Source organism: Pelophylax lessonae, assembly GCF_965119305.1.
Source record: "Pelophylax lessonae genome assembly, chromosome: 2".
Classification (NCBI taxonomy): Eukaryota; Metazoa; Chordata; class Amphibia; order Anura; family Ranidae; genus Pelophylax; species Pelophylax lessonae.
Genome location: NC_138769.1, coordinates 668436010 through 668458905, shown reverse-complemented (window position 1 = coordinate 668458905; position 22896 = coordinate 668436010). Strand labels below are relative to the sequence as shown.

The 22896-nt window shown below is 41.5% G+C and overlaps 1 protein-coding gene across 1 annotated transcript in view; it reads right to left on the bottom strand.

Annotated features, from left to right (window-relative positions):
- PDGFD (platelet derived growth factor D) overlaps positions 1–22896 on the bottom strand; it is a 443240-nt gene that overhangs the window by 19872 nt on the left and 400472 nt on the right. Inside the window, exon 6 of the mRNA XM_082244812.1 lies at positions 17786–18000. Within this exon, the coding sequence (XP_082100938.1) occupies positions 17786–18000 (215 nt within the window). The remainder of the gene's footprint in view (positions 1–17785; positions 18001–22896) is intronic.

Genomic DNA, 22896 nt, shown 5'->3' with positions numbered 1-22896 from the left:
TCTTTGTTGTATATGTGTACTGGTGAGTGGACATACTGGGTGCCTTTGCTGTAATACTATCAGCTGGGCTTCCATTATGCCCCCAATTACCTTTCAGGAGGGATGGGCCACCTCCAGGCTCACCTGCCCCCTATCTATCCATTAGCTTGCATGTGCTCCCACTGTGGAGACTCTTTAAAATTCATTAGAGTTAGGACTGCAGGTAACAGGGAGCCTTGACGTGGCCCTGCAGCTTTCACATGCGTTTGCAAATGTGTGCTAACTAAACCCCTGTATTGACGCAAACTGTTAGACAGGCCAATTTGGTTGGTAAGCAGACTGGTTGGCAAATTGAACTGGGAATTTTATCTTTGTTTGTTTCATGTGCGTTGCCCTTCCATGTGTTCTTTGCTATGAAGGCCAGTAATAGGTGGGGGCAGAGGCCATTTTCTTTGTTGTATATGTGTACTGGTGAGTGGACATACTGGGTGCCTTTGCTGTAATACTATCAGCTGGGCTTCCATTATGCCCCCAATTACCTTTCAGGAGGGATGGGCCACCTCCAGGCTCACCTGCCCCCTATCTATCCATTAGCTTGCATGTGCTCCCACTGTGGAGACTCTTTAAAATTCATTAGAGTTAGGACTGCAGGTAACAGGGAGCCTTGACGTGGCCCTGCAGCTTTCACATGCGTTTGCAAATGTGTGCTAACTAAACCCCTGTATTGACGCAAACTGTTAGACAGGCCAATTAGGTTGGTAAGCAGACTGGTTGGCAAATTGAACTGGGAATTTTATCTTTGTTTGTTTCATGTGCGTTGCCCTTCCATGTGTTCTTTGCTATGAAGGCCAGTAATAGGTGGGGGCAGAGGCCATTTTCTTTGTCACATATAAGTTATTCCACAAGCAACCTCAAAAAATATGTTCTCACATGCATCAGATGCATTGAATTTGTACTGGTGTGTACATATCAATATCCATTCAGTACTAAAAAGATATGATATACTCAATAGATATACTATTTACTTAAAATATTTATATGAAAATATAATATTTTATTTAGTATATATATATATATATATATATATATATATATATATATATAAACGTAGTACATTTACAGTTAAACCCTGGATTGAAAGCAACTTGGTTTGAGAGCGTTTTGCAAGACAAGCAAAATGTTTTCATAAATTTTGACTCGATAAACAAGCAATGTCTTGATATACAAGTAGCGTCATGTCCCAACTGAGTATAAAAGAGAAGAGAGGCACCTCTAAGTGTAGCAATATGGTTACATTTAATGAAGGTACAACATTTAGCAACTCACATGGTTGATGAATAAAACGGGCACATCCAAGTATTCAGGCATCCAGGGTAAAGCTGTCCACATAGACCATCCTCTGCACCGCCATCGACGTCATCCTTTCCACACTGCGCTCCACGAGCACATTAAGCCTCGCTTTCAGATCGCTCTACTGCAGGGTAATCTTCCCGGTCACAATTGCAGACTGACGGTGGTGAAAACCAGCGGTGTGGAGGATGATCTATGTGGACAGGTTTAGCAAACCAGATACAAAGGGAATGTCTTGGGGTAACCTAAAAGCCACTCAACCCTAGATAGGGGAGAGGCTATTCCTGCAGTGATATATACCAAATGGTCAGTTTACGACCAGGGAGCCAGACAACCATTAGCAATAGGTACACAAAAGAAAAACCAGGTTGCAAAAAAGCAGGCTCACCACTGGTTTAGGAAAATAGGAAAATAATTTTATTGAAAAAAGTAAGCATAAGCATAAAAGGTCAGTCATTCTTTGTGCAACTGACTGAAAAATTGGCCTGTGAAAGCACTTCCAACTAATGTGCCACAAAAACACAACAAACACAAAAAAAAAACTCTTTAATTCCATTTTTTCAGCACAGTCTAGTACATATGGAGCAATACCAAGATCCTTCTGATCTACAGGCGCTGTTAGCCTGAAATCTATCGACAAGACCGGTAATCCCACACAGGACTTGCAGGACTTTCGCCCACAATCTGTGCTTCTCACATCCTTGAGCTGTGGACTGAGCCTATTTATGCAAGGATTCAGAGTGCACTATTTCCTGCAATATTTGGTTCTCTATATCCTTGGAGTGTCTAATTGAGTTCTTATTTACACTGATCTGTAGGCTGGATGTTGCACACGGCCAACTATATGTTATTAGGGGAATTGCTATCCCCATTCATTGGCTCATTGTTTAACCACTTGCCTACAGTGCACTTTCACCCCCTTCCTGCCCAGACCGATTTTCAGCTTTCAGCGCTCTCACACTTTGACTGAGAATTACTCAGTCATGCAACACTGTACCCATACAAAAATTGTGTCCTTTTTTTCACACAAATAGAGCTTTCTTTTGATGGTATTTGATCAATACTGGGTTTTTTATTTTTTGTGCTATAAATAAAAAAAGACTGAAAATATAGTGAAAAAACGCATTTTTCTTTGTTTCTGTCATAAAATTTTGCAAATTAGTCATTTTTCTTCACAAATTTTGGCCAAAATTTATACTGCTACTTATCTTTGGTAAAAATAACCCAAGTAAGTGTATATTATTTGGTCTTTGTGAAAGTTATAGAGTCCACAAGTTATGGTGCTATTCATTGAAAATTGATCACACTTGATCACACCTGATGTACTGAAGGCCTATCTCATTTCTTGAGACACTAAAAGGTCAGGAAAGTACAAATACCCCCCAAATGACCCCTTTTTGGAAAGTAGACATTCCAAGGTATTTAATAAGGGGCATGATGAGTTTTTTGAAGTTGTAATTTTTTCCCACAATGCTTTGCAAAATGAAGATTTTTTTTTTTTATTTTTTTTTTTTTTTACACATTGCCGTATTAACAGGTTATTTCTCTCACACAGCACATGTATACTTGCAACTACACCCCAAAACACATTCTACTACTCTGCCTGAGTATGGCGATACCACATGTGTGAGACTTTTTCACAGCCTGGCCACATACAGAGGCCTAACATCCGAGTAGCAGCGTCCGGCATTCTAGGAGCACAAATTACACATATCATTTCCTGACAACCTATCGCACTTTTGAAGGCCCTGGAGCACCAGGACAATGGAAACCCCCATAAAATGACCCCATTTTGGAAAGCAAACAGCCCAACGTATAATCTTTGAGGCATAATGAGTCTTTTGAATATGTCATTTTTTTCCACAAGTTTTTGGAAAATGTGGAAAGAAAATGAAAACACATTTTTTTTTTACACAAAGCTGTCCATTTATGCAATATTTCTAACACATCGCATGTACATAGCAAAACTTGCACCCCAAAATACATTCTGCTATTCCTCCTGAGTATGGCGATACCACATGTGTAACACTTTTTCACAGCCTGGCCACATACATAGGCCTCACATCCAAGTAGCGCTTTACACAAAGTTGTCCATTTATCCACTTTAAGACTGGGCCTATTTTTGACACTTGGTGTTTACAAGCTAAAATAATTTTTTTTGCTAGAAAACTACTTTGAACCCCCAAACATTATATATTTTTTTTTAGCAGAGACCCTAGAGAATAAAATGGAGATCGTTGCAATATTTTTTATCACACCATATTTGCGCAGCAGTCTTCCAAATGCGATTTTTTTGAAAAAAATTCACTTTTTTGAACTAAAAAATAAGAAAACAGTAAATTTAGCCCAATTCTTTTCCATAATATGAAAGATAATGTTACGCCGAGTAATTAGATACCCAACATGTCATGCTTCAAAATTGCGCATGCTCACAGAATGGCGCCAAACATTGGTACTTAAAAATCCCCATAGGCAACATTTTAAAAATTTCTGCAGGTTACTAGCTTAGAGTTACAGAGGAGGTCTAGGGCTCAAATTATTGCACTCGCTCTAACGATCGCGGCGATACCTCACATGTATGGTTTGAACACCGTTTACATATGTGGGCGGGACTTGCGTATGCGTTTGCTTCTGCGCGCGAGCTAACGGGGACAGGGCGCTTTAATTTTTTTTTTTTTTTCCTATTTATTTTATTTATTATTTTTTTATTTTTACACAGTTTAAAAAAAAAAATGTTTTGATCATTTTTATTCCTATTACAAGGAATGTAAACATCCCTTGTAATAGAAATAGGCATGACAGGTCCTCTTTATTGTGAGATCTGGGGTCAAAAAGACCTCACACCTCACAACTACACTAAAAAAGAAAAAAAAAAAAAAATTGTTGAAAGAGGGAAAAAAAAAAAGCAAAAAAAAAAAGCGGCCCTTTAAACCGGTTGCTAGGCAACGTCTTTTGACGTAGCTCCGGTCCTCCAAGACCATAGAGTTGAGTGAGGGCCATTTTGCCCTCACTCGACTTCCTGTCTCTGAGGATCCGGGACCGGATAGTTTTCCCCGCTGCCGGCGGGTCCGGTAAGCTGGGAAAACGTCTGGGACGCGGCAGGAGGGGGGGGGGCACCTCTTCCCCTGCACCGTAAGGGTAATTCCGCGGCGAATCCGCCACTGGGACCACTCTTATCTGAAAGCCGACTGCCCGCCGTTTAAAAAAATACCGGGGTTATGGGGGCTATCTGCTGCCATAACCCCAGTATTTAGCTTTTAATGGCCGACGCATATAGTCGTTAGGCGGTCAGTAAGTGATTGCATGTATATGGCAAACAGGTGACGATGACTGACGGGGTGACAGGTGACGATGACTGATGGGGTGACAGGTGACGATGACTGATGGGGTGACAGGTGACGATGATTGATGGGGTGACAGGTGACGATGATTGATGGGGTGACAGGTGACGATGATTGATGGGGTGACAGATGACGATGATTGATGGGGTGACAGATGACAGTCACTGACGGGGTGACATGTGACGATGATTGATGGGGTGACAAGTGACGATCACTGATGGGGTGTCAAGTGACGATGACTGATGGGGTGACAGGTGACGATGACTGATGGGGTGACAGGTGACGGTGATTGATGGGGTGACAGGTGACGGGCGATGGTCACTGATGGGTGACAGGTGACGGGCGATGGTGCACGGCGGTACTGATGGCAGTCTCTGGTGACCGGTGAACTTTAGGCTATGTTCACATGTGAGCGTAGCGATCACGGTCAGAATCACTGCGATTCTGCCCGTGATCCAGAAATCATTGCAAATTGCGGGGCGCCTGTGCGTTGCCCGTGATTTGCAATAGCACCCCAAATGCTGTGCGATGTTGCTGCGATTTCCGCCTGCCGAATCGCGGTAACATTGCGCAAACAACGCATGACGCTCCAAAGAAACTCTTGTACCTTTTTTGGGCGTCATGCGATGTTTGCGCGATGTTACCGCGATTCGGCAGGCGGAAATGGCGGCAACATCGCACAGCGTTTGGGGTGCTATTGCAAATCAGGGGCAACGCACAGGCGTCCCGCAATTTGCAATGATTTCCGGATCGCGGGCAGAATCGCAGTGATTCTGCCTGCGATCGCTGCGCTCACATGTGAACGTTATGGGTGTCAATTTCTGGGCACTGATGAGGTGACTGTTGGGTGACAGGTGACATTGGGGGGGGCTGAGGACAGTGTGGGGACCTTTATTAGTGTGATTTTTACTTTGTGACATGTGTACAGAGCAGTAACTCACTATTTCTAGCTCTTCTCTCCTCATACTGGAAACTGTATGAGGAGAGAAGAGTTAGTAACACTGAGTTACTGCTCTTTGTTTACATTTTCTGATCGGCTGTGAATGGATTCACAGCCGATCACATAGTAAACAGTCACTGTCAGTGACTGTTTACTACCGCCGGTGACAGCTGTGTTCCTACGGAACACAGTGCCACCGACATGACCGCGCTGCGCGCTCCCGATCGCGCATGCGCGGTCATCTAGTGGGCGCCTTCATTGTGATCGGCTGTGTCATTGGAACACAGCCGATCACGTGGGAAACAGCCACGCCCATTGGCTGTTTCCCCCCTGCCGGTGACGGGGGGTGTCCCGGGGACACCCCGACACCGGCAGTGCAGGGCGGCGCGCACGCGATCGCGCGCCTGCCCTGCTTAAAGTGCCGCCGTCATATGACGGCGGCCCAGGATAATGGTCGCTCCGCTCCGCCGTCATATGACGGCGGGCGGGAGGCAAGCGGTTAAACCATAGTTATTAATGAATTATTCTTTACTCCAAGGTGTTAAAGCCTCCTGGGATTAAAGTTCCTTGAAGCCCCATGACTGGGAAGACAGTGAACTTAATCATTACAAGATTGGACTGCTTCGTATCCATACAGTAATCATTATTAATTTCAGAAATTGCATATTTTGGTATATTTGACACCATCAATGTGTTTATTGCTGTTTAGGATAGCAATGTAAGGGGGGGGGGGGTCTTTAGAGTGCAGGGTGGAGTGTTCTTGAGCCCTTGAGTGTTTTTTTGTGTGTGTTTTTGTGGCACATTAGTTGGAAGTGCTTTCACAGGCCAATTTTTCAGTCAGTTGCACAAAGAGTGACTGACCTTTTATGCTTATCTTACTGTTTTCAATAAAATTATTTTCCTATTTTGTTAAACCAGTGTTGAGCCTGCTTTTTTTCAACCCCTTACAGAGGTGTCTTATGGCATCTCTGGTTTTTCTTTTGTGTACCTATGTGGACAGCTTTACCCCAGTTGCCTGCATACTTAGATGTGCCTCTTTTAATCATCAAAAATGTGATTTGCTAAATGTTGAACCTTCATTAAATGTATTCATATTACTACACTTGGAGGCGCTTCTCTTCTCTTTTATACTCTGTAGCTCCTGCTGGATTTTGCTTCTAATCCCCTTGTGGAGGCGCCATTTGTGGATGAAAATTTTATAGTTACACATTGCTATAATCCTTTTTATATAGACTATAAACTGAAGAACCTATGAATAAATGGTTATGGAACAAATCATCTGAGTTTCCATTATTTCTTATAGGGAAATTCACTTCGATATAAGAGTGCTTTGGATTACAAGCATGTTTCTGGAATGAATCATGTTTGTAATCCAAGGTTTAAATGTATATATATATATTTTTATTTTTTATTTTTTGTTTAACCACTTAACGACCGCCCAGCGACTATTTACGTCGGCAGTTTAGCTGCCATAACCCTGGTATTTTTTGAACTGCGGGCAGTTGGCTTTCCGATAAGGGTGGTCCCAGCGGCGGATTTGCCGCGGGATCGCCCTCCCGGGCCGGCGGAAGAGGTCCCCCCCTCCCGCCGCATCCCGGTACTTCTCCCTGCTTACCGGACCCGCCGGCAGCGTGGAAGATGATCCGGTCCCGGATCCTCACAGACAGACAAGCTTGCCCTCACTCGACTCTATGGTCTCGGAGGACCGGAGCGGCGGCAAACGTCATTGCCTAGCAACCGGTTTAAAGGCCCCATTTTTTTTTTTCATTTTATTTATTTTATTTTTTTCATCGTTTAGTGTGCTTATGAGATCTGAGGACTTTTTGACCCCAGATCTCACAAAAAAGAGGTCCTGACATGCCTATTTCTATTACAAGGAATGTTTACTTTCCTTGTAATAGGAATAAAAATGATCACATTTTTTTCTTTAAAAAAAAAAAAACGGGGTAAAAATGAAAAATAACAAATAAAATAAATAGTAAAAAAAAATTAAAGCACCCTGTCCCCATTAGCTCGTGCGCAGAAGCGAACGCATACGGAAACCCCACCCACATATGTAAACGGTATTCAAACCACACATGTGAGGTATCACAGTGATCGTTAGAGCGAGAGCAATAAATTGAGCCCTAGACCTCCTCTTTAACTCTAAGATGGCAACCTGTAGACATTTTTAAAGTGTCGCCTATGGGATTTTTAAGTACCAAAGTTTGTCGCCATTCCGTGAACGTGCGCAATTTTGAAGCAAGACATGTTGGGTGTCTATTTACTCGGCGTAACATTATCTTTCACATTATGGAAAAAAATTGGGCTAACTTTACTGGATTCTTATTTTTTAATTAAAAAAGTGAATTTTTTCCAAATCAATCACGTTTGGAAGACCGATGCACAAATACTGTGTGATAAAAAATATTGCAATAATCTCCATTTTATTCTCTAGGGTCTCTGAAAAAAAATATATAATCTTTGGGGGTTTTAAGTAGTTTTCTAGCAAAAAAAAAATGTATTTTAACTTGTAAACAAAGAGTGTGAAAAACAGGCCTGGGGCTTAAGTGGTTAATAAAAACATGCTCACATGTGAATGATACTAAATAAAGTGAGCCTGTGTTCACTTTGACTACTCAATCGTGTTCAAGGATCAAAAGTTTTTTTTACAATCACATGAAAATGGCTTTAACCTATTTAGTTAGTTCAGTGAACATTGTTAACAGCTTTGCAGCTCTTTATGACTTTGCCAATATATTTGGGGTCACTGTACTGCCTATATGTTTGGGGTCACTGTCCTACTGCCAAATTAATTCTGGACTAATCAAATGCTTTACTAATGGCATTGCATAATGGATAAGTACTATATCTGCCTATACTATTACTTCTGACCAAATCTCCAACTCCATTTGCAGGAATACAACCCTAAACCGGCAAGGAACCCCCACTATTTTTCACTTCTGCCTGCAAACACCCATCCATGTACTGCTCTCCAGTCTATCAGCAAAGAAACTGCCTTCTGTTAAATCAAAATATTTCAACATTGCGCTCATCAGTTCAAAGCACATGCTGTTACATTTTTGCAGTCTGCTTTCTGTGCATAACCTGGCCTTGGCCTTGTTTCCAAATTAGAAGTTGTTTTTTTGGCCAAAAGTCATTCATGTAAACCAGCTCTGACCAGACTTCTCGGTATATGGGTGTACCAAGGTACCACTGGTTTCAGCCAAGTCTGAACTGATGGTGGCACTGGTCATCTCCCAAAAAGGTAAGAAAGGCTTGGTTGTTAATCTGGAAACACCTATCTTCTTTGAATTTTTTCCCGGTAATGTAGTAAGATCACCCTGTACATTGTTGCTGTGTCCTAAGTCTTGCCATTATTGAATAGAGCAACTTACTAATAAGGTTTTTCCTTACAAAGTTTCTTCACAACTGAGTCTTGAGAAACGTGGGCTCTGCCCCACCAAAACATTGGGATTGATTTACTGGTGAGTGCAAAATCTGGTACAACTGTACATAAAAACCAATCAGTTTCTCGGTTTTATTGCCAACGCTTAATTGGAAAAGCTGAAGTTAGAAGCTGATTGGCTACCATGCACAGCTGCACCATATTTTGCCCTCTCCAGTTTCAGTAAATCAACCCCACTGACATTAATAAAACCATGTTGGAAGTGTCTCCTGCTGCAAGTCCTGCTGTTTGTTTCTAATACTTTTTCCATAGATTGAACTCAGGCCAATAATCCTACAAGTGTGTGTGGTGGCCCATTTCTATGCTACCTTCAGCTGATTCTGTTTGATATAATATTTGTATAATAATTATCTTGTTAATTTTTAGCACTTGTTTGGTATAATTGTTCAATTATGCACTTGACTTGATTTAGGTTTGAAAGCATGTTTTCACAAGTGTCTATAACTTTTCCACAGTACTATATACAGGTGCATCTCATAAAATTAGAATATCATCAAAAAAGTTAGCTTATTTCCGTAATTCAATTGAATTCAAAAAGTGAAACTTTGGACTTGATAAAACACAATGGACCAACACCAGCAGATGACATGGCTGCCCAAATCATCACAGACCGTGGAAAATTTTGCAATTCATTTGGAAATCAAGGTCCCAGAGTCTGGAGGAAGAGTGGAGAGGCACAAAATCCAAGTTGCATGAGGTCCAGTGTGAAGTTTCCACAGTCAGTGATGATTTGGGGAGCCATGTCATCTGCTGGTGTTGGTCAACTACCAAGAAATTCTACAGCACGTCTTGCTTCCCTCTGCTGACCAGCTTTATAGAGATGCTGATTTCATTTTCCAGCAGCACTTGGCACCTGCCCACACTGCCAAATGTACCAATGCCTGGTTTAATGATCATGGTATTACTGTACTTGATTGGCCAGCAAACTCGCCTGACCTAAACCCATAGAGAATCTGTGGGGTATTGTCAAGAGGAAGATGAGAGACATCAGGCCCAACAATGCAGGTGAGTTGAAAGCCGCTATCAAAGAAGCCTGAGCTTCCATAACACCTCAGCAGTGACACAGGCTGAATGCCTCCATGCCGTGGCGCAATGATGCACTAATTCATGCAAAAGGAGCCCTGACCAAGTATTGAGTGCATACTATACTATACATGGACTTACTTTTCAGCCAACATTTTTTTTTATTGGTCTTATGTATTATTCAAATTTTCTGAGATACTGAATTTTGGGTTTTCACTAGCTGTAAGCCATAATCATCAAAGTTTCACTTTTTGAATTGAATTACTGAAATAAATTAACTTTTTGATGATATTCTAATTTAATGAGATGCACCTGTATAATGCAGGACTTGGCACCTGTACACACTGCCAAAAGTACCAATACCTGGTTTAATGATCATGGTATCGCTGTGCTTGATTGGCCAGCAAACTCGCCTGACCTAAACCCCATATAGTATCTGTGGGGTATTGTCAAGGTGAAGATGAGAAACACCAGACCCAACAGTGCAAATGAGCTGAAAGCCACTATCAAAGAAACCTGGGCTTCCATAACACCTCAGCAGTGTCACAGGCTGATCGCCTTCATGCCACGCCACATTGATGCAGTAATTCATGCAAAAGGAGCCCCAACCAAGAGTGCATACTATACTGTACATGGAAATACTTTTCAGTAGGTCAACATTTCCGTATTAAAAATCCTTTTTTTATTGGCCTTATGTAATATTCAAATTTTCTGAGATACTGATTTTAGTTTTTCACTAGCTTTAAGCCATTTACATCAAAATTAAAAGAAAAACAAATGCTTGAAATGTATGTATGTGTAACGCATCTATATAAAATATATGTTTCACTTTTTGAATTGAATTACTGAAATAAATTAACCTTTTTAAGATATTTAAATTTTCTGAGATGAACTTGTATATTTTTTAAAGCAGAGGCCCTAGAGAATAAATTGGTGGGTTTTGAATTTTTTTACGTCACACGGTATTTGTGCAGCAGTTTTAACCGGTTGCCGACCGCCGCAAGTACATATACTGCGGCGGTCAGCCCCGGCCAGGCAAAGTGACGTATGGGTACGTCACTTGCCTGTCACTTGCTTATGAGCCAATAGCGGGCGAGCGCGCGCCCGCCCGCCCCGGCTCGTTCCCTGGGAAGTCCGTGTGTGTGACCGGCGGACCCGATGTCCGCCGGTCACTCACGATTGTCCGCCGTGAAGGGAGAAAGGCAGGCGGCTAATGTAAACAAGCCGCCTGTCATTCTCCCCTGTGTAGGAATAGTGATCATACGGTTCTACTATGTAGCAGTAGCCATGTCAAATCACAGTTAGAAGCACGCCCCTAGGGACACACTTAACCCCTCCTTCCCCAATAAAGTTAACCCCTTCCCTGCCAGTATCATTTTGCAGTAACAGTGCATATATATAGCACTGATTACTGTAGTAATGTCACTGGTAACCCCAAAAGTGTCAAAAATGTCAGTCAAGGGTCCGATCTGTCCGCCGCAATGTCGCAGTACCGCAAAAAAAAAAACCCAGATCGCCGCCATTACGCGTTAAAAAAAAAAACACCAAAAATGACAGAAATCTTTCCCTTAGTTAGTAAACGCAATAACTTTTGCGCAAACCAATCAAAATACGCTTTTTGCAATTTTTTTTACCAAACATATGTAGCATAAAACAAATTGGCCTAAAATGTTAAAAAATTTTGATTTTTACATTTTTTTTGGGAATTTCATATAAAAATTTTTGAAAAATATTGTCGCTCTTTTTTTGTTTATAGCGCAAAAAGTAAAAATCGCACAGGTGATCAAATACCACCAAAAGCTCTGTTTGTGGGAAAAAAAGGATGTCAAATTCGTTTAGGTACAGCGTCGCACGACCGCGCAATTGTCCGTTAAAGTCACGCAGTGCCGAATCGCAAAAAAACCCCTGGTCGGAATGGGGGTAAAATCTTCCGGGGCTTAAGTGGTTAAAGATGCAATTTGTTGGGAAAAAATACACTTTTTTCATTTTAATGCAAGAAAACGCAATACATAAGCCAATTTTTTTAAATATAAAAGATGAAGTTACGCTGATTAAATAGATACCAAACATGTCATAATTGAAATATATCACTCTGTGTGTAACGCATCTATATAAAATATACTGTATTTCCCCGAAAATAAGACCGGGTGTTATATTCATTTTGGCATCAAAAGACATAGTAGGGCTTATTTTCGGGGTAGGTCTTATCATGTAATGTGCTGTCTCCCCCTCTCCCTCCCTACCTGTCAGGAATCCCCAGTGTGAACCGAGTAAAACTGGTTGTAAAATCCTAGAATCCACTCTATTACAATATTATATCATGTCCAATGTGCGTGTTTCTGTAATATAATTGGGCCAAATACCTTTGTTACAGCGTGACCCGCCGGAGCTCTCTTCCCAGCTTGGAGCACTGGAGAGGGAGGGGCCGAGATCCCCTGCTGACAGCTGGGAGAAGAGGAGGAGAGCAGCGGGAGTTCAGCTGAGCGCCGAGCAGTGCTGTAAAGAAGGTATTTGGCACAATTATAGTACAGAAACACACACATTGGACATTATATAAAACAGTAATAGAGTGGATTCTAGGATTTTACAGCTACTACTAGAGCTTATTTTCGGGGTAGGGCTTATATTTCAGCCCTCCAAAAAAATCACAGAAGGTCTTATTTTCAGGGTAGGTCTTATTTTCGAGGAAACACGGTATGTGTTTCACTTTTTAAATTGAATTACTGAAATAAATTAACTTTTTGATGATATTCTAATTTTATGAGATGTACATATATATATATATATATATATATATATATATATATATATATACTGTATATATATATATATATATTCAGTATCTTACAAAAGTGAGTACACCCCTCACATTTTTGTAAATATTTTATTATACCTTTTCATGTGTCAACACTGAAGAAATTACACGTTGCTACAATATAAATGAGTGAGTGTACAGCTTGTATAACAGTGTCAATTTGTTGTGCCCTCAAAATTACTCAAAACACAGCCATTAATGTCTAAACCGCTGGCAACAAAAGTGGGTACACCCCTAAGTGAAAACGTCCAAATTGGGCCCAAAGTGTCAAAATTTTGCGGGCCGCCATTATTTTCCAGCACTGCCTTAACCCTCTTGGACATGGAGTTCACCAGAGCTCCACAGGTTGTCACTGAAGTCCTCTTCCACTCCTCCATGATGACATCACTGAGCTGGTGGATGTTAGAGACCTTGCTCTCCTCAACCTTTCGTTTGAGGATGCTCTAAAGAAGCTCAGCAGGCTTTAGGTCTGGAGACATGCTTGGCCAGTCCATCACCTTTACCCGCAGCTTCTTTAGCAAGGTAGTGGTTGTCTTGGAGGTGTGTTTGGGGTCATTATCATGTTGGAATACTGCCCTGCGACCCAGTCTCCAAAGGGAGGGGGATCATGCTCTGCTTCAGTATGTCACAGTACATGTTGGAATTTATGGTTCCCTCAGTGAACTTTAGCTCCCCAGTGCCGGCAGCACTCATGCAGCCCTAGACCATGACACTCCCACCACCATGCTTGACTGTAGGCTAGACACACTTGTCTTTTGTACTCTTCATCTGGTTGCCGCCACAAACGCTTGACACCATCTGAACCAAATAAGTTTATCTTGGATTTATCCGAACACGGGACATGGTTAAATTAATCCATGTCCTTAGTCTGCTCGTCTTCAGCAAACTATTTGCGGGCTTTCTTGTGCATCATCTTCAGAAGAGGCTTCCTTCTAGGACAACAGCCATGAAAACCATTTTGATGTAGTGTGCAGCATATGGTCTGAGCATTGACAGGTTAACCCCCCCCCCCACTTCAACCTCTGCAGCAATGCATGCAGCACTTATACGTCTATTTCCCAAAGACAACCTCTGAATAGGACGCTGAGCACGTGCACTCAACTTCTTTTGTCGACCACGGCAAGGTCTGTTCTGAGTGGAACCTGTCCTGGTAAACCACTGTATGGTCTTGGCCACTGTGCTGCAGCTCAGTTTTAGGGTTTTGGAAATCTTCTTATAGCCTAGGCCAGCCCTCAAATTTTCCACTCGCCTGCTCGAATTTTGCGAGTGGAAAATGATTGGGGGCGAATGATTGAGGGTGAGAGAGGAGAGGAAGAGGAAAGGCGGCTGGATTAACAGAGCGGGGATCGCTGCACTGTAGCATCTTACATTTGAACCTCCTGGCTCAAGTCCTTTGATAGACAGAACACTGTCAGTACGTGCAGGGGTGGGCGGTGTCCATATCTGTCATGGGGGGGGGGGGGTGCACTAGGAGCTTCTGCCTTCACCTGCCTGACAGGAGTGAATGTCATTCTCCCTCCTGTTATTGCACAATGCATGGTTTCTGGACTCCTCTGTTCCAGCCACTTATCTTTCCTGCAGCCGTTATTCACTTCTCTCCTTCCAAGCTCCCCTCCCCCTGTTGGTTTGTTCTCCTTCCCGGCCAGGTCACTTGAGATGGTCACTTTCACTTTGTCCGTCTCCTCGCACTTGTCTTTATCTTCCCTGCACAATGGTAAGTCAGCAGCAATTCTTGTGCTCCTCTCTCCTGTTCACATTAACCCTTCATCTACTTCTATCTTTTAGCTGTCCCCTCCATAAATCTGTACTGTATGTCCTGCAGCCTCTGGTTGGCCTCAGCTCTGAGCATTCCAAGCAGCCATTTAGCTGACCCTGTCCTGTCCAAAAATACAGCCTTAGCACTTTCTCTACAGTCCTTCACTCTGCGCTTCATTAACATATATAATTACAACCCAGACCCCCCCACCCCCATTCACTCTCTTATCCCTAATAACTGGTGAACTGTGGTTTGGCCAGTGTGTTTGCATGTGCGTTTTACCTGGATTTTAGGTGCATTTCTATTGAATTTCTATTACAAAGTGCGTTTTCATGAAAGCGCTTTAAAGTCCTGCATGCTGCATCTTAACGCACTGTGTAATAGAATTCAATAGAAGTGCACCTAAAATCCAGGTAAAACACACAATCAATCACACTGTTGTTATTAATATTTATTTGTGCAACTTCTGCATTCATGTAAAAATATTTAACAGTGTCATTTTATAAAATCATTTTTTGAGGGTGTATTTAGGGGCTGGACAGGGTAGGGGTTAGGTGGGGCAACTGGTGGCGAGTAACCCTTAAGGCCTGGCTAGTAGCTCAGGATATGAAATTTTGAGCCCTGGCCTAGGCCATGTAGAGCGACAATTCTTTTTTTCAGATCCTCAGAGTGTTGCCATGAGGTGCCATGTTGAACTTCCAGTGACCAGTATGAGAGAGTGAGAGCAATAACACCAAATTGCTCCCCATTCACACCTGAGACCTTGTAAAACTAACGAGTCACATGACACCGGGGAGGGAAAATGGCTAATTGTGCCCAATTTGGACATTTTAACTTAGGGGTGTAGTCACTTTTATTGCCAATGGTTTAGACATTAATGGCCGTGTTTGAGTTATTTTGAGGGGACAGCAAATTTACACTGTTATACAAGCTGTACACTCACTACTTTACATTGTAGCAAAGTCTCATTTCTTCAGGGTTGTCACATGAAAAGATATAATAAAATATTTACAAAAATGTGAGGGATGTACTTACTTTTGTGGAATACTGTATACACATATACATTACAGATTTGCACATTAATTACAGCATTTAAAAACATTTTCCCCCTAGAATTGAGGAATGCCTCAGGCACTCTTGGTTTTCAGCAATAAGAACACAACAGTCTTTGTACATACAGAAATGAAATACAGACACTGGCGGGTTTGTTGCTTTAAAAAATTTGTATTTCTTCTAGGAAGAGTAAACGTCTTGGATGAGAGGAGAGATTTGGGCAGCGTTTAAGTTAACAAGCCCTCTGACAGCTCTGGGATTTTCCCAGTGTTTTATATTAAAAAAACATGAGCATGGTATATGGGCTTTGCTGATAAGAGGAGGAAAAATGAATTGGCAAACACTTTTCCCAGACAAGACAGCAGAGGACTATTTGAACAAGGTAGAAATTGGACAGCTTGACTGACTGATCACAGAGCTGATATTCAAAGATTTTTTGCTCTATATAATAGTTTTAACTTTAGGTTCCTGAAATTATACTGAACATAAATTGCATTCTGTGTCAAAGTGGGGAAAAAAATGAAAATGCTGGGATCTCTTCTGTGTCCAAATATGAAACAATTTCTTTGCTTATATTCCACCTTTAACCTTATTTTCCATAATCCTTCTCCTATAAGTTTCAAATCCACTTTAATGTAAAATACTTGTCATGCTGTCTCTGATTGTGTAGAGATCTTTAAATCTATGCTATTCAGTATTAGGTCCTAAAATGCATTGTTTCAGTAACTCTCTGGGGGTGTGCATGAACTGTGACTGTTAGAGAAACCTAATTCTAAAAAAGGAAATGAGGTAAAAGAGAGATGTAAGATTTCATTTAAAGAGAATGTACCAGATAAAAGAAAAAGTCCAAAATATTTTTACAATTAAAAACTCCTATTGTGGCATCCACTGAAAGAAGAAACTTCATCATACATCCTTCTCCAACAAGCTGTAAGTCAAATCTACACTACATTACCAAAAGTATTGGGACACCTAACTTTACACGCACATGAATTTTAATGGCATCCCAATCTTAGTCTGTAGGGTTTAATATTGAGTTGGCCCACCCATTGCAACTATAACAGCCTCAACTCTTCTGGGAAGGCTGTCCACAAAGTTTAGGAGTGTATCGATGGAAATGTTTGACCATTGTTCCAGAAGCACATTTGTGAGGTCAGGAACTGATGTGGACAAGAAGGTCTGGCTTGTAGTCTCTGCTCTAATTCCTCCCAAAGGTGTTCTATTGAGGTCAGGTCAAGTTCCTCCACCCCAAACACGCTCATTAATGTCTTTATAGACCTTGCTTTGTGCACTGGTGCGCAATCATGTTGGAACAGGAAGGGGCCAACTCCAAACTGTTCCCACAAAGTTGGGAGCATGAAATTGTCCAAAAGCCCAACCCCTGACAAACAACCATAATCCCCCATCCACCAAATGATTTGAACCAGTGCACAAAGCAAAGTCCATACAGACATGGATGAGTGAGTTTAGGGTGGAGGAACTTGACTGACCTGCACAGAGTCCTGACCTCCCAATAAAACCTCTTTGGGATGAATTAGAGCGGAGACTGCAAGCCAGACCTTGTCCACATCAGTGCTTGACCTCACCAATGCACTTCTGGAACAATGGTCAAACATTCCCATAGACACTCTCCTAAACCTTATGGACAGCCTTCCCAGAAGCGTTGAAGCTGTAAAGGGTGGGCCAACTCTATATTGAACCCTACGGACTAAGACTGGGATGCCAATAAAGTTCATGTGCGTGTAAAGGCAGGCGTCCCAATACTTTTGGTAATATAGTGTATGGTTTCCTCCACAGTTATGGATGTGTAGGATAGCGTGCCCCCTATCAGTCATTGTGGTTCCTCCCGCCAGCCTTCACTTTGTGTACTATACTAAGGTAGCGGCCAACATGAATAAACACAATGCCCAGCAGGGTACAGTCCGTATTTTGTATCATATAGTAGCCGTGTTGATAACTGTAGAAGAAAATGTAGATTTGACTCACTGCTCACTGCTCAACAGAGCAGTAAGTATTTAGCTTCTTTTATCCCTGGCTGTTGCAGGCTGAATATTTTATACAAGGGAAAGGTTAACATTACCTCATGGTATTTCTTTACAGTTTTCCCCGACATACATGTGCAGGATTTAGTATACGGAGTTCCGCAGCCGCAATTTCCTCCACAGCGTTTAACAAGGAGGCATCGCGGAAAAAACACAGCGCTTGTAACCTTCAGCTCTTCCCGTAAGTTTACTGTGAAATTTCTTGGGGTGCAGCTGTATCGCTTGACATCATCATTTAGCCTGTCTAAATTCACTAAAAAAGAAAAGTCATCATCAACAGTTAACCTAAAAATAACCATGAACAGAATCATCATCAGTATTGTTATCATCATTGGTTATAGTAAACTCAACGTGAACAAAGTTAATATGATATATTACATGAATGCTGAACTCCAGGAAACGTAAACACCCTTCTTTACAGTGGGGCTGCTCTGGCATTGAAAGGACCAACTGCTCATGTATGTTTCGGGGACTTGGTAAAACAGACCGATCCCAGCCGCCTCTTCTTCCATACACTTTGGGGGTCTAAGGAGCTCTGGCATCATCAAGACTTATGAAGGCTTGCATTAAAAGACTTGCTTGGTCGTGGGGATGTCGAGGGAAAGTGCATTGCATGAGGGAATGCTATCTGCCCAGGGATCAGGTAAGTAAAACAGCTTTTCCATCACCTAGACATAAAAGAGCAGTTACCTCTTGCAGTGCAGGAGCAGACCCATTGCAGAGGGGGTTAGGTTCCCTGGAGTAAATTTAATATAAAGGCAATACTTTTCTGGGATAGAGAAGGGTTTTTGACATTTGTGTCCCATTGGGAAGATGTCTCTTCAATTCCTGTCCTTTAAACACAACAGTAAGTGAGATGATATCTCTCCAGAGTGACTGAACTGCTCGTTTTGACAGTGTGGATACTGTAACCCTTCCCTACCCTAAAAAAAAGTACTTACTTTAACTGTACTAAAAAAATAATAAAATGTCATCAACATCATCATCATGATTTGCAGTAAACTCTTCACAACCATTATTATCACTTAAAATAATTGGTAACATTTTAGGATTAAACCAGATCTATTTAAATTACATAACATCAAAGATATAGACAGTAGCGCGCCTAAATAAATTATATAAATGATGATTAAGAAACGCTATGAATACACCCATGACCGCGAGTTAAAAAAGTATTAAATAAAAAGTCCAAAAGACAAAAAGTTTCCAGAGTCTTGCTATACTTCCACCACACCAAGTGATTGATTGTGACTAGGGTTGAGCGAACCCGGACTTTTGGGTATTCGGTACCTGGACCCGAACCCAAACATTTCACTGTATGTTCGGGTACTGTCCGTTGTTCGGTAACGTTATTTGATGTTTTGGCACGGTTTTAATGGTGCGGTTTCAACAGGTGCAAGGCAGCCAATCAGCAAGCGTTTAACTAGTGTGCCCTAGATGCCAGCACAGCCATGCCTACTAATGGCATGGCTGTGATTGGCCAGTGCAGCATGTGACCCAGAGTCTATATAAGCTGGAGTCACATAGCGCCGCGCGTCACTCTGCTATAACTATACTAGGGAGAGGTTCCTGATGCTGCTGAGGGAGAGATAGGAGATTACTGTAGGGACAGGCGGGAGATTGCTTTGATGGAAAGCATTGAAAGAATCTTCTTTAATCAGACAGCGATCTACATTGATTGTATTGTGTAGGGGTGCAGTGCACAATCTTTATGCCCTGACCTGAGCCCAGTGAGGAGGAGAAAGGAGAAAAAAAACTTTTATCAGTCTGTTAGGTGGGCTGCGTGTGGTGCTGCACATTAAATGCAAGCTCAGTGCATATGTGTCTGCTTAATCTGCATTTAAAAAAGAAAAAAAAATTCCTTCATATTTCACATACAGTCTTTACACAGACACAGCTTTTCTAACCTGCTCTTCAAAAAGCACCAATGTAAGGGGAAAATAATTATTTTTCAGTATTTAGGGGAAAAAAATATTTTTCAGTTTTTCATTGAAATTGATTTTTTTTATTCAATAGCAGAATAGAACAACTACACTATCCAACCTGTTAGGCGTGCATTTAAAAAAGAAAAAAACATTTTTCCTTCATATTTTACTTTGACATACAGTCTTCAGACAGACACTGCTTTTCTAACCTGCTCTTCAAAAAGCACCAATGTAAGGGGAAAATAATTATTTTTCAGTATTTAGGGAAAAAAAAAATATTTTTCAGTTTTTCATTCAAATGGATTTTTTGTATTCAATAGCGGAATAGAACAACAACAGTATCCAAGCTGTTAGGCGTGCGGTGTGTAGCGGCCATTTCCTGCAAGCTCAGTGCATATGTGTCTGCTTAATCTGCATTTAAAAAAAATAACTTTTTTCCTTCATATTTTACTGTGACTTACAGCGTTTAGACACTGCATTTCAAATCTGCTATTCAATAAGCACCAATTAAGGGGACAATTATTTTTCAGATTTTAATTCATATGTTACAGTGCGATACACCCATTGCATACTGTTGTTGTATTCCGCTTTGCAATAAAAACCCATTTAGGGGGTAAAAAAAGTTAATTGCGGCCTAGGCTGCATATGTTACAGTGAGATACACCCATTGCATACTGTTGTGTTGCTCATTGCAATAAAAACACATTTAGGGGAAAAAAAGTTAATTGCGGCCTAGGCTGCATATGTTACAGTGAGATACACCCATTGCATAATGTTGTGTTGCGCATTGCAATAAAAACTATTTAGCGGAAGAAAAAAGTTAATTGCGGCTGTTACAGTGAGATACACCCATTGCATACTGTTGTGTTGCGCATTGCAATAAAAACCCATTTAGGGGGAAAAAAAGTTATTTGCGGCCCTGTCTGCATATGGTACAGTGAGATACACCCATTGCATACTGTTTTATTCTGCTTTGCAATAAAAACCCATTTTTCGGGGATAAAAAGTTAATTGCAGCCCTGTCTGCATATGTTACAGTGAGATACACCCATTGCATACTGTTGTATTCCGCTTTGCAATACAAACCCATTTAGGGGATAAAAAAAAATTGCGGCCTAGTCTGCATATTTTACTGTGAGATACACCCTTTCTATACTGTTGTTCTATTCCGCTATTCAGTAAATACCCATTTAGGGAAAAAATATTAAATTGCGGCCTAGTCTGTATTTGAACACATGAGATACACCCGTTGTATACTGTTGTTCTAATCCGCTATTCAATAAACACCCATTTAGGGAAAAAATATTACACTGATGCCTAGTCTCCATATGTTACTGTGAGATACACCCTTTGGATACTGTTGTTCTATTCCGCTATTCAATAAACACCCATTTAGGGAAAAAATATTAAATTGCGGCCTAGTCTGCATATGTTACAGCGCAACAAGGCACACAGGTCTCGCATGGAGGCCCAGTTACTGGTGGTGAAGTGGTGCTGTTCTGCAGAGCGAGCGTGCTGCAGCTGTAACTCCACTATGGCATGCTGCTGCTCGCACAGTCTGGCCAGCATGTGCAAGGTGGAGTTCCACCTTGTGGGCAAGTCACATGTGAGGCGGTGAGCGGGAAGGCTGAAGTTACGCTGCAGCACTGACAGGCGAGCAGCAGCAGGATGAGAACGCTGAAAGTGCGCACAGACGGCCCACACTTTCTGCAGCAGCTCTGACATATCGGGGTCATTTCTAAGGAACCTCTGCACCACCAAATTCAGCACATGCAACAGGCAAGGGATGTATGTCAAACCTGGAAAAATAGTAATGTATGAGACATAAATTACCAAAGTGCGCTAAACAAAATAATGAGAACAAAAGTTCATGGGTGATATCTATGATGACAACAGTAAATACAAAACCTCTATTTCAAATAGTGCAAACTAAAAAGTCTTTCAATCCAGGAAATAAGGTGAAGGTTGGGGGGTGTTGGGAGGTGGGTGTGGCCTCGTCCCAAATAGTGATCCAAAGTGATTCTTAATAAACTTGAATACACATGTGAACACCCAGTGGTAGGAGTGGACTCTTACCACAATGTGGAGAGATGTGAGCATATACTGTGATATATCCAGAGGTCCCAACTGATCGGCTGGATGATGTGATTCTTAAAATAGAATGGATCAATCAGCTGCTTCCAAAATGGGGGGATCTGTAGGCTTCCAATCAGGGGATATTGCCAAAAGAGATCGTGCCCAAAGAAGAAGAGAAGGGCTATAGTGCATTACCTTCGGTTTATTCAAAAAATGTATGAAGTGACACTTACAAAATCCAGATGAAAAGACAGCATGTACAGGGTGGTCGCGGATGTCTGCAGTACAATCCGGGACCTATGACAGCACGGCTAGCTCCCCCCGACGCGTTTCCACTGATGAGTCGGCTTCTGGGACTGGAGCTGTAGCCGTGCTGTCCACATCTCTCATTTAAAGCTTGGTTAATGGAGACTTCCGGTGCGGCCTCGACGGGGACCCGGAAATGCGATGACGCACTTCCGGTTGTGGAGTCGACCAATCGCGATGTGTTACTCCGAGGACCCGGAAGTATTACAATGTCCTTCCGGAGACCTCTTGGGCCAATAGCAGTGGATGTCAACAATACACATCATAGGTGATACCGGAGTATTGAAAAAGAAGACTTTTATAACCTACCGGTGCACAAAGTATTGTCTGTTATATGAAGGTAAGCATTGTGGCCATGTCTAACCTTCTTTATTGAACTCTTGGAGGAATATTTTTATTAAAAGGCAAAAAAAATATTTTTAAAAGGTAAAAATATTGGCCGTGAAAAATTCACTGGTAATATGAAAATTAAAAAAATTATTTTTAAATATAGATAAAACCATCCTCAGGAAATGTCCTAAAGGAGTGAGTATGATATGGCCACAGATTTTGGGACTAAAAATACAAAGCCAATTTGTGGACACTGTATAAATTTAAGATCTTGAAAATTATATAAAATAGTTAAAATATTAAAACCAAGGGTTATATAAAACCAAAAAAAATTGGGCAGTAGGTTAGGATGGATCACAGTGGAAGTCTCCATCCACCAACTGGTATATCAATAACAATAAAATTTATTAATCAAAAACCTTATCCATCAATATGTAAACATATACCAAATCGCCACATATTCTAACGGAAAAAGGAGAATTAAAGGGGAAAGGGGAGGGAAGATATGCCAG